The sequence below is a fragment of the Euphorbia lathyris genome, chromosome 2 (assembly GCF_963576675.1).
Source record: "Euphorbia lathyris chromosome 2, ddEupLath1.1, whole genome shotgun sequence".
NCBI lineage: Eukaryota > Viridiplantae > Streptophyta > Magnoliopsida > Malpighiales > Euphorbiaceae > Euphorbia > Euphorbia lathyris.
In genome coordinates this window covers 118,645,412-118,660,900 of record NC_088911.1, presented here as the reverse complement: position 1 = coordinate 118,660,900, position 15,489 = coordinate 118,645,412, and the positions used below count along the sequence as shown (strand labels likewise).

The 15,489-nt window shown below is 35.7% G+C and overlaps 2 protein-coding genes across 2 annotated transcripts; both read right to left on the bottom strand.

Annotated features, from left to right (window-relative positions):
* Positions 1-389: 389 nt before the first annotated feature.
* Positions 390-989, bottom strand: LOC136217406 (early light-induced protein 1, chloroplastic-like). The gene is made up of 2 exons (XM_066004006.1): positions 846-989; positions 390-746 (listed from the first exon to the last, which is right to left on the bottom strand). The coding sequence occupies exons 1-2, from the start codon at positions 987-989 to the stop codon at positions 390-392; spliced, it is 501 nt and encodes a 166-aa protein (XP_065860078.1).
* Positions 990-4,770: 3,781 nt separating this feature from the next.
* LOC136216567 (early light-induced protein 1, chloroplastic-like) lies at positions 4,771-5,589 on the bottom strand. The gene is made up of 2 exons (XM_066003111.1): positions 5,367-5,589; positions 4,771-5,271 (listed from the first exon to the last, which is right to left on the bottom strand). The coding sequence occupies exons 1-2, from the start codon at positions 5,508-5,510 to the stop codon at positions 4,906-4,908; spliced, it is 510 nt and encodes a 169-aa protein (XP_065859183.1). The 5' UTR covers positions 5,511-5,589; the 3' UTR covers positions 4,771-4,905.
* Between the last annotated feature and the right edge of the window lie 9,900 nt (positions 5,590-15,489).

Here is a 15,489-nt window from a genome sequence, read left to right as displayed (position 1 = left end):
GCTGAGTAACTCATCGAAACTGACTGAACATCAAATACTGAGTAAACTTGCACACTGAGTAAATTAGTAAATGCAATACTGACCACTCAGAATATCAAACGCTTGACATTCTAAACGCTGAGTGTTAAATCCGTTAGCATAAATGCAATAGCACGCGTATAGCCCTAGGATGACGTATTCGCCGTATGTGTCATAAATGCCAAGATCTTTGTCGGTACACAATCCCAAGGCAAAACTGACACATGGATTTGATTAAATCCACACCGCTCATTCCATCTATAAATAATGGGTAATTTCCCATCTTTTATTCTTTACGCTTAATCAAATTCTAAGGCAAAGAAACCTTCTCTCTCAAGATCCTTCTAAACCTTCCCCATCCTTGAAAATGACTAAGATATCCCACAACGTCTCCGGTGCCGGCCACCAACAACAAGACCCAACATGGCTAATCTGCCGTTCCAAAGTTCAGCATCAGAAGTCATGAACCCATCGGATTTAGATTCAACACTCACTCCTTTCAACAATGGTATCAAAGATGCAAGTGAAAGCAACACACTTGATCCTACGAACCATGTGACTCCACCATCTGATACTTGACTCAACAAATCATGACCGTTGGCTAGTTCAACTACAACTGCAGCTACAAAGCCTATCATAGCTAATCTGCCGTTGATCCTTTCCGGAGCTGGCCCGCTAAATGCCAATATATCTGAAAACTTCTGTTTCTTCTGGATGTCATTTTTATTCTCCTGCATATCAAATATAATTAATTAAATCTCAAGTAATGTGAATTTTTGAAATAATTTGATAATGAAATTGAAATATGATAGAGCTCAAAGGGCTACCTGAGCCATGCATTTGACAGAAGTGGAAAACCTAGCAATTCTGAGTCTGGAAGGGGCTGCAAGGAATTGAGGACTAACACAGGCTCTGCTAGATAATGTACGCATCACTGGGCTGCTAAGAATGCTTGATGTAGCTACGGCCATTGTATATCACTTGTGAATTTAATGAAATTCAAGCTCTAGAATTAAGAAAGAAAATTATGTAATTTAAAAGCTTTGCAATTTCTAATTTGAGATACTGATTATGAAGAGGTGAGGGAGAATATATATAGGCTGATGATGAGCAGATGATATTTTATTTATTTTATGGTCCACGTCGATGATATATGTTTGTGAAAAGTTTATGTTTTGAAAGGGAAGACGTGGACCTATTTGTCCACACATATGAGGATGTTATTGACGTGGTAACTTTACTTGTCGGCCGTGGGTGGATACCTACGTAGCCCACCGTAGCCCACTTGTCAAATTATTTTTATTTAGAACAAGGTCGGTCTTCATTCCATTCCAGATATCTACATTGATCAATCAGGGTTTAAACTACGTGGAGTTTGCTGTATTGCAAGAAAAATAGTGATAATTTTAACTCAATGTACTAAGTTAAACTTGAAAAAATTGTATCAAATCTCCACATTTAAGAACCTTATAATTGTTCTAAAAGAGAATTCTGACAATTTTATTGCTAAATTATAAAATTATATATGAAGAAATGAAACCAAAGGCATAATCATAAAGTTTAAGGTAAAATGTAATGTTGACACAAGCACTTTTGCGTCGTCTAAACAGTTTGGTATAGGAACTGTTATTCGTAATGCTGATGGTCAGTTCATTGCGGCTCGGGTTAATAGGAAGGAGGGGCTGCCGGGGGTTCGGGGATGTGAAGCTTGGGCGCTTCTTGAGGCTTTGATATAGACTGTTCAAAAAGGTTTTTGTAGAGTAATTTTTGAAACCGATGCTCAAGTGGTTGTCAATGCTATTAATTCTTCGGCTGTTGATATCTCGGAGTTTGGGGATATAATTGATAGTTGTCGCCTTTATGTTCGTTACAATGATTCTTTTAAGATCACCTTCATTTGGAGACATCCAAACATGATTGCTCATACTTTAGCTAGAGAATCTCATCTTGCTTCTAATCTCGTTATTTGTGAGATTTACCTTGTTTCTTAGCTGATGTAAACAATATTTTTTGCCGGGTTGTGGCCCATTAATGCAATATTAAAAAAAAAAGATATAGAACACACAAAGTAAGGGTACAAGAAGAAAAGAAAAAAAAATGATGGCATAGGTTAGGAAATAAATAAAAGGGGGGCCAACTTTTGATTATCGATAAAGGAAAAGTTTCCCCCTTCGTCTTGTTTTGGAATGCGTTGCTTATTGAGGTGTTGGAAAAGAAAATTGTAATATTTTTTCACAGTCATAACTCCTAATCTTGAGGTGTTGGAATAATTAACATGAATGACAGAAACATATATTTGCTTAAAAAATACCTAATTGAGAAATTTGGTAATATTAATTCCACAATGCTTTATCCAAATTAATGTCTCTGTATTATGTTTTATGTTTTAGGACAATGCTTTATCCAAATTATATCCTACAATGCTTTAGTCATATATGTTAAGTTTTGCAACACCATCCATCACAAGTGTGAAAAGACCAAAACTTGATTCAAAATAGCAAACTTAATTTTGACTATCTGATTTAGTTTATTTAGACAAGTAGTATTCATATCAGAGATCATTCTGATAGCTTCCATATTGTCAGATTCTACGATCAGCTTTTTCAACCCTAGATTAATAGATAAACTGAGACCAGAATAAATCCCCCAGAGCTCCGCCGAAAAGGAAGACCCCTTACCCAAATTCTGAGTAAACCCATACACCCAGCCACCTCCTGCATTTCTCAACACCTCTCTAGCAGAAATTTTACCATCTTTCAGGCAAGAGTCGTCCGTGTTTAATTTCATCAACCCTTCACTAGGCCTACTCCAGCCAAAGAGATGGACCTCCTTTCTCTGAATAGACCCAGCTAAAGTGTCCTCTTTGAAGCTATCCACAATAGTCCAAATCTTTCTAGAGAAGAAATTAAACAGATTGGGAATAACTAGAGTTTCTCCTCTAAAAATCTCCTCATTTCTCCATTTCCAAATCTGGTGACAAACCACTGCAAAAATGGTAACACCATGCTCAAGATCAGCCAGCAGTTTCCCACTAACACCATCAACAAACCAGTCGAGATCCGAATGGGACAAGAACACAAGTAACAACTGGACATGGAGAACTTTTCTCCACACATCTTTACTCTTAGCACAATCTCTAAGAGCATGGCAAATGGTTTCTTCATACCCAGTGCATCTACTACAATCCCCTGATTCCACCAAACGCCTCATTCTCTTATCTGTATTAGTAAGCAGCCTATTTTTAACACCCAGCCACAAGAAGCTCCTAATACGGTAAGGAACTTTCAAGTCCCAAATAATTTTCCACAGCTCTGGGTGCGGAGTCTCCAAGCCTTGACTAAAGGCCTCAAACGCTGATTTACAGGAATAAACCCCATTGTTTGTCAAAGGCCAACAGTGACCATCCCTATCCTCATCCTTACTACTCACTTTGATCCCTCTAATTTTCAAGAGCAATTCCAGATTGAGGTAAGACTCGAACCTCGACCAAATCCAATCACCCTTAGAATCAACCACATCCGCAATCTTCCAATTACGAATATCTATAGGCGGAATGGAATCACAAACCTCTAATAAAGGTTTCTCACCAATCCAGATATCATTCCAAAACCTAATTGACTTTCCATTGCCCACATCCCAACCAATCCCAGAGCAGAATTCAGTGAACACAGCACTGAGGCCTTTCTAAAGAAAGGAATAGTTAATAACTCTCTCCTTAGGACCCCCAAAGATCCTATCTTAATAATAGACATAAGTGAAATGGTAGTGTAGTGGTGAGTATTAAAGTCTATAGATCAAAGATCCAAGTTTCGAATTCTACCTTTGTCAAAATTTATATATATATTTTAAGTAAAAATGTCTAAAAGCAAACCGGACCAAACCGCTTAACCGGCACTGGATCAACCGGTTCATGGTTGAACCGACCGGTTTGAGCGGGTCTGAACGGTTTTCAAGGATTTAATAACCGGACCACCTCCAGCCTGAAATTGTGACCGGTTCTGATCGAACCGGGTTGGATCGGCCGGTCCGGTCCGGGTTTGATAACCTCGTGAATTACCATCTCCTTCGTCCTTTCTCTTTTCTTGTAATTCCTCACTCCTTACCACTAAATTTCTCTCTCCAATTCTTTAGATCCTTCATTTTCTCTCTTCAAATTCCATCTCTCTTTGCCTTCATATTCTCCTACTTATTCTTTCCCTAGGTTTCAATGTAAAACTTGTACATCAAAGCCAAAATTGAACAAAAACATATTTTTTCATACCGATGAGCATATATCGCTTCCAACTAAGATCATCTCCAAAAAAAACTCTTAGTTTAAACTCTTCAAAAAATAATATAAACAATCGACTCTTAGTGAATTAAAACGATTATTTAATATATAATACCTCCAATAATATTTTTCATATTCACTCAAATTAGTAGGTATTGTTATACTTATTAACAGTGAAAAGGAGGATGAAGTTGATTTTTAAATATGATTCTTCTCTAATTTTAACTTAAAGAAACAACTAAAAGGATGTTGGAATTTCTAGTGTTGCCAATAATTGCTTATGCAACTAAACTTGTTTGTTGAATTGCTTTTCAAATCTCAAAAAATTCAGAATTTAATTAAGTCAATAAAGAAAATTGTTCATTATTTCGTTATATAGTTTCAAGGATTAGAAGAGAAATTACCAATTTTTTCAAACTATATATTTTTTTTTGCTTGTGCAATCGTGCATTGAATGGTTATACTCATGAAAGATGTAAACATGGATGCAAAATTTGGTTATTTCACATAAATTTAAGAATAATGGTTACATGTATTCTCATACACTCGAAAAAATAATAAAATGGAGATTACATGAACTGATAATACTGAGTCATATTCAATTTACAAAGCTGAAATCAGATGAAAGCTCCACCCTTGACATACTCTGTAAATGCAAGAGCAACAAGACCCAACATGGCTAACCTGCCATTCCAAAGCTCAGCATCAGAAGTCATGAATCCATCCGATTTAGATTCGACACTCACTCCTTTCAACAATGGTATCAAAGATGCAAGTGAGAGCAACACACTTGATCCTACGAACCATGTGACTCCACCATCTGATACTTGACTCAACAAATCATGACCATTGGCTAGCTCAACAGCCACAGCAGCTACAAAGCCTATCATAGCTAATCTGCCGTTGATCCTTTCCGGAGCTGGCCCGCTAAATGCCAATATGTCTGAAAACTTCTGCTTCTTCTGGATGTCATTTTTATTCTCCTGCATATCAAATATAATTAATTAAATCTCAGATAATGTAAACTTCTGAAATAATTAGATTATGAAATTGAAATATGATAGAGCTAAAAGGTTACCTGAGCCATGCATTTAACAGAAGTGGAAAATCTAGCAATTGTGTGTCTGGAAGGGGCTGCAAGGAATTGAGGACTAACACAGGCTCTGCTAGATAATGTACGCATCACTGGGCTGCTAAGGATACTTGATGTTGCTACGGCCATTTCTAATTTGAATTTCAATGAAATTCAAGCTCTACAGTTAAGTAAGAAAATAATGTAAATTAAAAACTTTGCAATTTCTAATTTGAGATACTGATTATGAAGAGGTGAGGGAGAATATATATAGGCTGATGATGAGCAGATGATATTTTATTTATTTATGGTCCACGTCGATGATATATGTTAGTGAAAAGTTTAAGTTTTGAAAGGGAAGACGTGGACCTATTTGTCCACACATATGGGAAAGTAGTTGACGTGGATACTTTACTTGTCGGCCGTGGGTGGATACGTAGCCCACTTGGCAAATTAAGAAGGTAAAGTATTACCATGGCAATTTATTTTTATTTAGACCAAGGCTGGTCTTCATTCCAGATGTCGACTGTGATCAGGGTTTAAACGACGTGGAGTTTGCTGTATAGCAAGAAAGAAATAGTGATAATTTTAACTCAGATCAAGTTAAACTTGAAAAAATTGTATAAAATCTCCAGATTGAAGACCTTATAATTCTCCTCTAAGAGAATTGTGACAATTTTATTGATAGATTATAAAATTATATATGAAGAAATGAAACCAAAGGTATAATCATAGAGTTATATAAAAAGTTAAAAACCACAACTTAAAAGATACAGAACACACAAGTAAGGGTACAAGAAGAAAATATTTTTTTAAAAAAAAATTATGGCATAGGTTACTCCACATACTTTTGAAATAATGAACTTATAATTAATAGTCTTTAATTTGATTCGGTGATTATCCAAGAGTCATTTCTGTATCTGTATTTATAGAGTGTCCAAGAGTTATTTCTGTACCTGTGTCTGTATCTGTATTTATAGAGAGTTAATGTGGTTTACTAAGAGTCATGTTTGTAATCTATAAATACCTATCAATACAAAGTAGTAAGGCAAGAGAATCAGAAGAGAATTTCTTCCAGCAATTATACTCTTCCTCTGTAACTCTGAAAGTTTATTTATTTGGTCCAACAAATTGGTATCAGAGCCAGCAAAAATTTTCTACAATGTTGAATGGAATGATCCCATTCAAATATCCACAATTATCAAAGGAAAATTATGATAATTGGTGCATTAGAATGAAGGCTTTGTTGGGTTCCCAAGATGTATGGGAAATGGTAGAAACTGGATATGAGCAGCCAGAGAATGAGGAGGAATTGACGAATGCTCAAAAAGCGAAAAGGAAGAAAGACCAACAAGCACTCTCTCTAATCCACATGTGTCTGGATGAGAATATGTTCGTGAAAATTTCGACTGCAACAACAGCCAAGGAGGCATGGGAGATTCTCGAAAATTCCTTTAAGGGGAAAGATAAAGTAGTCAAGGTGCGTTTGCAAACCTTGAGAAGTGAGTATGAGAAACTCAAGATGAAAGAGTCAGAGAAAATTGATGAGTTCTTTAATAGAACTTTGGTAATTGTCAATCAGTTGAAGAGATATGGAGAAAAAATGGAGGATGTTCTTGTGATAGAAAAAATCCTTCGTTCTTTGACTCAGAAATTTGATTACGTGGTGACTGCCATTGAAGAATCAAAAGATCTGGAGACTATATTTGTAGATCAACTCTTGGGTTCGTTACAAGCCCATGAGGAGAGATTAAAAAATAGAGAAGATTTGAATGATAAAGAAGAAAAGAAGCAATTTGAAGGTGGATATGGAAGAGGAAGAGGAAGAGGAAGATCAAGAGGTAGAGGCCGTGGCCGTGGCTGGAATCGTGGATATAATGGAAGAGGTAGAGGTGGCAGAAATTTCCACAATAATGAAGCCACAAATAATCAGCAATGGAATGCAAGAGGACGTGGTAGAGGCAACAATTTCCAAGGCCATGGAAATAATTGGCATGGTCGTGATAAATCTCGTGTGCAATGTTACAATTGTCAAGAATTTGGGCATTATGCTGCTGAGTGTAAATCTGAACCTTTTAAAGACGAACATGCCAATTTTACCGAGGAGGAAGATGAAGAATCAACTTTGTTACTGACATATAGCGAAGATGAAGTAAGGAGCAAGGAGTCTTGGTATCTAGACTCGGGAGCAAGCAATCATATGACGGGAAATAAAGAACTTTTTTATAAGCTTGATGAATCTAAGAAAGGAAGTATTTCTTTCGGTGACAAAACAAAAGTTCCAGTTGTGGGAAGTGGTGACATTCTTATCAAACTGAAGACTGGAGATCATCAATTTATTTCTCATGTTTATTATGTTCAAGCTTTGAAATCCAATATTTTGAGTATTGGACAACTTTTGGAGAAAGGTTATGAAGTGGAGATGAACAGGAATGGGCTGGTTATGAAAGATGGAAAGAAAAAAATGATTGCAAAAGTTCCTATGTCTGCAAACAAGATGTTCAAATTAAAAATCAGCAGTGATCGTCCTATGTGTTTGAAAGCCTCATCAGATTCTGCATGGCTGTGGCATCTCAGAATGGGTCACTTGAATTTTGGTGGACTGGAGCAAATGTGCAAGCAACAAATGGTGTATGGATTACCTTCCATAAATCATCCCAATCAGATTTGTGAAGGGTGTATGTACGGGAAGCAATTCAGAAGGAGTTTTCCAAAGGAGTCTTTGTCAAGCACATCAAAACCACTTGAATTGGTGCATGCAGATATTTGTGGTCCCATTAATCCGAGTTCACATGGAGGAAGCCGGTATTTCTTATTATTTATTGATGATTATACTCGGAAAACATGAGTTTATTTTTTGAAGGCAAAATCTGAAGCATTTGAAGTGTTTAAAAAATTTAAAGCACTAGTTGAGAATGAAAGCGGTTTGAAGATTCAAGCATTGCGAACTGATCGAGGAGGAGAATTCACATCTGAGAAATTCAATCAGTTCTGTGATTATAATGGTGTTCGTCGATTGCTTACTGTTCCAAGATCTCCTCAACAAAATGGTGTCGTGGAACGGAAAAATAGAACCATTCTTAACATGACCCGAAGCATGATGAAGTGCAAAGGTATGCCAAAAGAATTTTGGGCAGAAGCAGTAACATGTGCAGTCTATTTGAATAATAGAAGTCCTTCAAAGAAGCTTTTGCAAAAGACCCCCAATGAAGCATGGTGTGGAAAGAAACCAAATATTTCTCATGTAAAAGTATTTGGTTGTCTTGGTTATGTTCATGTTGCTGACGAATTGAGAAGAAAATTGGATGATAAAAGTGAGAAGATGGTGTTTATTGGTTATGCAAAAAATTCCAAAGGTTATAAATTTTATAATCCTCGGAATGAAAAAGTTGTGATAAGCAGAGATGCAGAATTTCAAGAAGAAAGCTTTTGGAATTGGAAGATTCCAGAAGATGAAAATTATGATTTTCTTCCTGTATATGATGATGATTTTGCAGGTCAAAATGAAGATTTAATTATCACACCACCAAACTCACCTTCCACATCTCAGACAAATGTGACAGACTCATCCCCAGAAAGTTCATCAGAGAGGCAGCCTCGAATGAGAAGCTTGAGTGAGATTTATGCAGAAACTGAAGAAGTAGATAACGCTACTTTATTCTGTTTGTTTGCTGATACAGAACCTGTACAATTTGAAGAAGCTGTTCAGGAAAAGAAATGGAGACAAGCAATGGATGAAGAAATAAATTCCATAAAGAAGAATGACACTTGGGAATTGGCAACACTGCCAATGGGAAAAAAAGCTGTAGCAGTGAAGTGGATTTTCAAAATAAAGAAAAATGCCAAAGGAAAAGTGGAGAAGTATAAAGCTCGCCTTGTTGCAAAAGGTTTTTCTCAAAAGGCCGGAATTGATTATGAAGAAGTTTTTGCTCCGGTGGCTCGAATTGAGACAATTCGATTAGTTATTTCTTTGGCAGCTCAACAAGGATGGAAAATTCACCAAATGGATGTCAAATCAGCATTCTTAAATGGAACTCTTGAAGAAGAAGTTTATGTCAATCAACCATTGGGTTATACTGTGAAAGGGCAAGAAGATAAGGTGTTGAAGTTAAAAAAGGCTTTGTATGGCCTTAAGCAAGCTCCAAGGGCTTGGTATTCTTGCATCGATGACTATTTCCAGAAGAATGGCTTCACAAGATGTCCATATAAGCATGCTTTGTATATCAAGGAGAATGAGGATGAAAAATAATGTATGTATGCTTGTATGTTGATGATTTAATTTTCACAGGATCTGATCAAAAGATGATTGAAGAATTTAAGAAGTTGATGACAAATAATTATGAGATGACGGATTTGGGGCTGATGTCATATTATTTGGGCATTGAAGTTAAGCAAAGTGATGAAGGTGCCTTTTTGTCTCAGAAGTCATATGTAGAAGCTATTTTAAAAGAATTCAAGATGGATAAATGCAATTCAGCTTCTACGCCAGTGGATTGTCGAAATAAGTTGTCAAAGCATGATGATGAAGAAAAGGTGAATCCAACTTTGTTTAGAAGGTTGGTTGGAAGGCTGAGATTTTTGACATGTACAAGGCCAGATATCTTATATGGAGTTGGACTCATTAGTCGTTACATGGAGGTTCCAACTTTAACTCATATGGAGGCAGCAAAATGAATACTTCGATACATCAAAGGTACACTGGATTATGGTTTATTTTACTCTTCCCAGAACAATTTCAGATTGTATGGATTCAGTGATAGTGATTGGGGAGGAGATGTTGATGATAGAAAAAACACAACTGGTTTTGTGTTTTTTATGGGAACTGCTGTTTTTGCTTGGAGTTCTAAAAAACAAGCAATTGTTACACTTTCAACATGTGAAGCAGAGTAAGTTGCAACAGCTTCTTGTGTTTGTCATGCAATATGGTTGAGACGGATGTTAAAAAGTTTGAAGTTTGCTCTAGATGGAGCAACTGATGTTTTTGTTGATAATAAGTCAGCTATTGCGTTGGCTAAAAATCCAATCTTTCATGATAGAAGCAAACACATTGACACCAAGTATCACTTTATTAGAGAATGCATTGGAAGGAAAGAAATTCAACTCAAGCATGTACCATCCAAAGATCAAGTTGCTGATATTTTTACTAAATCTTTGGAATTGGAAGATTTCAACAGATTGAGAGCTGTTCTTGGTGTTACTAAGGGATAAAAAAATTATAAGTTTAAGGGGGTGTGTTGAAATAATGAACTTATAATTAATAGTCTTTAATTTGATTCAGTAGATTATCCAAGAGTCATTTCTGTATCTGTATTTATAGAGTGTCCAAGAGTCATTTCTGTACCTGTGTCTGTATCTGTATTTATAGAGAGTTAATGTGGTTTACTAAGAGTCATGTTTGTAATCTATAAATACCTATCAATACAAAGTAGTAAGGCAAGAGAATCAGAAGAGAATTTCTTCCAGCAATTATACTCTTCCTCTGTACCTCTGAAAGTTTATTTATTTGATCCAACACATACGTAGTGCAGTTGTTACGGGCTCGGTCTCGGTCAGTACCATGGTTACTACGGCATGATTGGCTAAAATGCCTTCATAACCCTAAGTCTATGACGCTGGTAATTTCACATACATATATAGAGAGAGAGGGTAATCAGGTGGCAAACCTTTTGGCTAGCTACGGGATAAGCACTTCCAGTATAGTGTGGTGTGATATTTCCTTCTTTCTGTAATTCGGTTTTCTTTTGTAATTTAAGAGGTTTACCGATTTGCTTAGTTCCTGGATTGTTTCATGTTCCTTTTGTAATTTTTTCATTATTTTTAATAAATTAGTTTAAAAATCGGGTGTTTTTGGTAAAGGTGCCAATATAGTTGAGATGTCTATCTAATGTATTCCCTGATTGCTAACTTTTCACTAACAAAGATGTACTAAATTAAAAAATTAAAAAAATAATATTAAAAATATATTTTCTTTCAAAAATGATAAAAAAGATTAAAATTTATGAAAATTCATGAAACTCATATTATCAATAATTTTTCAAAAAAAAAAGGCTCCAACGTTTTCCACGAAAACAAAAATAAGTAATGAAACTCCATGTTTAGCCTTTTTAATTTTATTTATTTTAGATGTGTAATCTTAAGGTGACTTATGAATTGATTTATGTCATTCATCCTAAAACCTCTTATATCTTCTTTGCAACTCTCTTATTTTTTTGCTCTGCCCCCTCTCTCGACTGTGTTGGTTCTAACGATGTCGTTGCCATCTTGTTTGTCCTATCACTACTAGAAAATGACAGAATTTGCTGACAGGATGAATTTTGTTTGTAGATTTTGACGGAATTCCTTAAAATGCATTCGCCAACTATGATGGATTCTTTATGAAATAAAAATTCCGTCAAATATTATCGCGGGAACATTCTTGTTATTGCTTTTAATGTGATATTTTAACAGAAACGTATTCCGCTACTTACGATAGAATTGCTGATACGGTATACTTTTCTGTCAATAGCTTATGACACAGTTGCTGACAAAATTCCGTCAAAAAACAGATTATGATATTAGATTTTTAGTCAACTCCGTTTTAGATTTTTTTATTTTATTTTTGTTTAACTACTTTCTTTGGCTTAATACCTCCTCAGTCCCCTCAACTTGTCATTTTTTTATCACTTAGCTCTCCATATTGTAGTAGCCAACTTTTCAACCCCTACATTCAATAATTGTAACACATTTAGCCCATTTTTTCTTACATGACACATTTAACGTCTATAGGTTCTTTATAATTTTCAGGAAATGAGGCAACTACCCTGCCCTCTGCACCCCTTTCTACATCCACCATTTGAAAGGAGGGAAAAAGGGACCCACTTCCACGATTTATAAGCCAAACCATTCCCGAGTTTGTTGAAGAACCTATACTTCTCTAATAATTTCGAGACGAGCAAAACTTGATCAACCACTAATTTGTGGAAACTCTATAAAATTGCAGCATTACAAAGGAAACAAAGCCAGATGGTTGAGAGATAGTTGATTCTTTCGTTATTGTGAAAGAGAACTTGTGCAGATCAATTTTGATTTACGTTCACAAAAAGATCATTGTTTAAAACCATCAAAGAGCTGAGATGATGCTACTTCCAACCGGAGAGACCATATTGCTCCAATTTCATTCTATTATACCCATAGAAATCATATTTTTGTTTTAATAATGGTTTTAGAGGGGTTAGGTTGTTCTTGTCGGAGATAATAATAAAATTTACTCTTAGGTTTTAATTATTAGTAAGAAATGTATGACATTTCTCAGTATAATAAAAAACATTGCATTTTTGTTATTATCTAAGCGCTAAAAAATGGTGCTAGTATTTCATTTTATTGTGAGAATTTTATTCATTTTCGTCGTTAATTTTTTCCGGTGGCAAAATTAAAATTTTCAAAGATTAGACCTTACTTTGTGGCGAAATAAAAACTTCCCACCATAAATTATATTACCTATGGCAAATCATTGATTCACCTCTATCACATTTCTTTATGTGGCAAAAATTAAATTTTCCACCAAAAGTTTATTATTTAAGGAGAAAATGATTTACGCCACACGTGATAACTTTAGCCGGGAATTCACTTCCCCAACTAATTTCTCCCTACTAAAGATCTGATTTGTTTTAGTAACTTGAGCAAGTCTTGTTAGACGTGATTAACCAAAAAACAAAACCAACACAGAAAAATATACTAACAGTAAAACTGAAAATTAAAAGACAAGAGATAGACAAATCTGAGGCCTGTATTAGCAGTTTCCTTAAGACAGATGTCGTCGCTATTGACGATCGTCTTCGAGGATACAACAGATTATGCAAGCGAACTCAAACCGTGTGTAGTCTAGTTATCACCGGAGTAGGAAAACAAGAACAATGTGAACAGACAAAGAGTATTTGGAAAACTTCAACAACAGCTTTTTCAACATCTGTGAATTTGACAATCCATTCTATATTAATAGAACTTGAAAGGATATGTCTTTTCACGAACGAACATGATTGTACATGGACAGACATGACTGTTCACGACGGACACGACTGTTCATGAAAGGAGATGTTTGTTGGTATTTAAATTAATATATAATTTTATTCAAAATTTCCAACAATCCCCCACATGAATAAAATTAGAAACGAGACGATTACGAAATGGTGATAACTTTCTACAGGAGATATCTGCATAGGATAGGTAGCTAATGTGCCTTGTGTTGGTCCCTTATAACTTAACAAGTTATTTCCAATGGGGGGATAGGAACTATTTAAAATTTTAGTACGTTAAGGCTGACTTCTTTTTCTTTGAAAAAGGATTACACAGCGCGCTGAGTATATTAAGACACTAGCTTAGTCAACTGGTGACTAAGTCAGCTTCTTTTGTTAAGTCAGGAGATAGCACTTTAGTCTATTCCTGAACTTAGATACTCAATGTATACAACTCAACTTGACCTCTTTACTTGGTCAGTTTTGTTTAAGCAAGCAATATATAAATAAAGGAGTTTAAGGTTAGAAAGATATTACTCAGCAGATTTATCCAGGTTCGGCCTCCAAGCCTACGTCTTGTCCTCGGAACACGTTCCGAGATTTCGAATTCTCTACTGAGCTCTTTAACGGTAGAGCATCAAACCTTTTACAATCTTAGAAACTGAGTATAACAAGAGTACCTTCCTCTATACCTCTACTCAATCCTAATCTCTCGCTGAGTACTATAACCGAGTACTCAGCCTCTCCTTTCTAATTCTAGAAATGATAAGTGTTTGTCCTAAACAACGATTGCTAAGACACCTTAGATGATTGAATAATCACTCTAGACTTCTACACAAAAGATATGAAATTTAGTGTAAGATTGCTTTGCTTTTTCTTGCAGAACTTTGAGTAGAATTTTGGTCAGCGTAATGGCTTGATCAAGTTCTGTGTCGAATGAAGCAACTGAAGGGCTCTATTTATAGAGACGTCTGAGGCATCGGTCATTTCGAATTTCGAAATAACCGTTGGAGGGAAACGGCTTCCTGTCGTTGTCACCCAGTCTTGCTCAGAGCTCTCGGCCAATCAGATTTGAGTATCTTCTGTCCTCGGTCAGCTCGACAGAATGTCTCTCTATTTATGGTAAGGTCAACTAGACAGCGTTCTGTGTCTTCTGAACTTTACCCAAAGTGGAAACACTTTGTCTGGAAGTTGTTCTTGCTCAGTTGCTGTCTTGTACTCTTTGTCGAATCAACTCAGCGGCTTTGTCCCGAAGTTGTTCCACGAAGGTCTTCTAGATCCTTCTTTCGCTGAGCTGTGTTTTGTACATAATGACAGCGTTTTGACATACGCGGGCCGAGTTGCCTTAAACTGTTTGACTTGGGCTTTGACTTCCGTATTGGGCTTCGGGCCTTTTAATCTTTGTGTCTTATAAACAATTTAACTCAACATTGAACAAACACATTAGTAGAATAAATCAAAGCATTTAAACTTAGTGTGTTTAGAATATTTTTAATTACACTTAAACAATTTTGTCAAATCAAAATTATGTGGAAAGGTGTTTCAACAAACTCCCCCATTTTGATGTTGGCAAAACTATTCAGCGAAGAACTCAGTATTGAGCTCCCTCATGATAGTTGACCTAATATAACTTAGCAAACTCCCCCGTCAGGGTTGAGCTACTGACTTAGTTTTACTCTAAACATTTAAAGGTTTAATCGAGTAAGTCTAAGGTCAGTTTTCAGACATAGGTCAGCTTATGGAACATATTCTATTTTACTCAGTGTTTAAGCGGAAGTTTTAGCATTCAGAGGGTGCTGAGTAATTTGTTGTTCAATGAGTCTTATAAGACAATGTTTTATTATCATATAAGTCAATGTCAAACATATTATCAGCATTGGGTACAATCAATAAGTTTTATAAGCATTAAACATAGTTGATGTAATTGAAGATACATAATAACTTAATACTCAGCATCGTATATAATAACACATAACTCAGGTTTTGGATCAAAAGATGCAAGTATCGATATTAATAGAGGTAGTCAGCGTATACAGCAAAAGATATGAAGAAAAACATAGAGACTACACACTTAGCATATAGATATACTGAGCTATCCTATATCTATTTCTTTTTCTTTTGCTTAGACTGACTAAGCT

Coding starts and splice junctions, on each gene's coding strand:
- LOC136217406 (XM_066004006.1), bottom strand. CDS start 989: ATGGCCGTAGCTACATCAAGCATTCTTAGCAGCCCAGTGATGCGTACA. Junction 747..845: donor CTGTCAAATGCATGGCTCAG/GTAGCCCTTTGA, acceptor GATATGCAGGAG/AATAAAAATGACATCCAGAA.
- LOC136216567 (XM_066003111.1), bottom strand. CDS start 5,510: ATGGCCGTAGCAACATCAAGTATCCTTAGCAGCCCAGTGATGCGTACA. Junction 5,272..5,366: donor CTGTTAAATGCATGGCTCAG/GTAACCTTTTAG, acceptor TTTGATATGCAG/GAGAATAAAAATGACATCCA.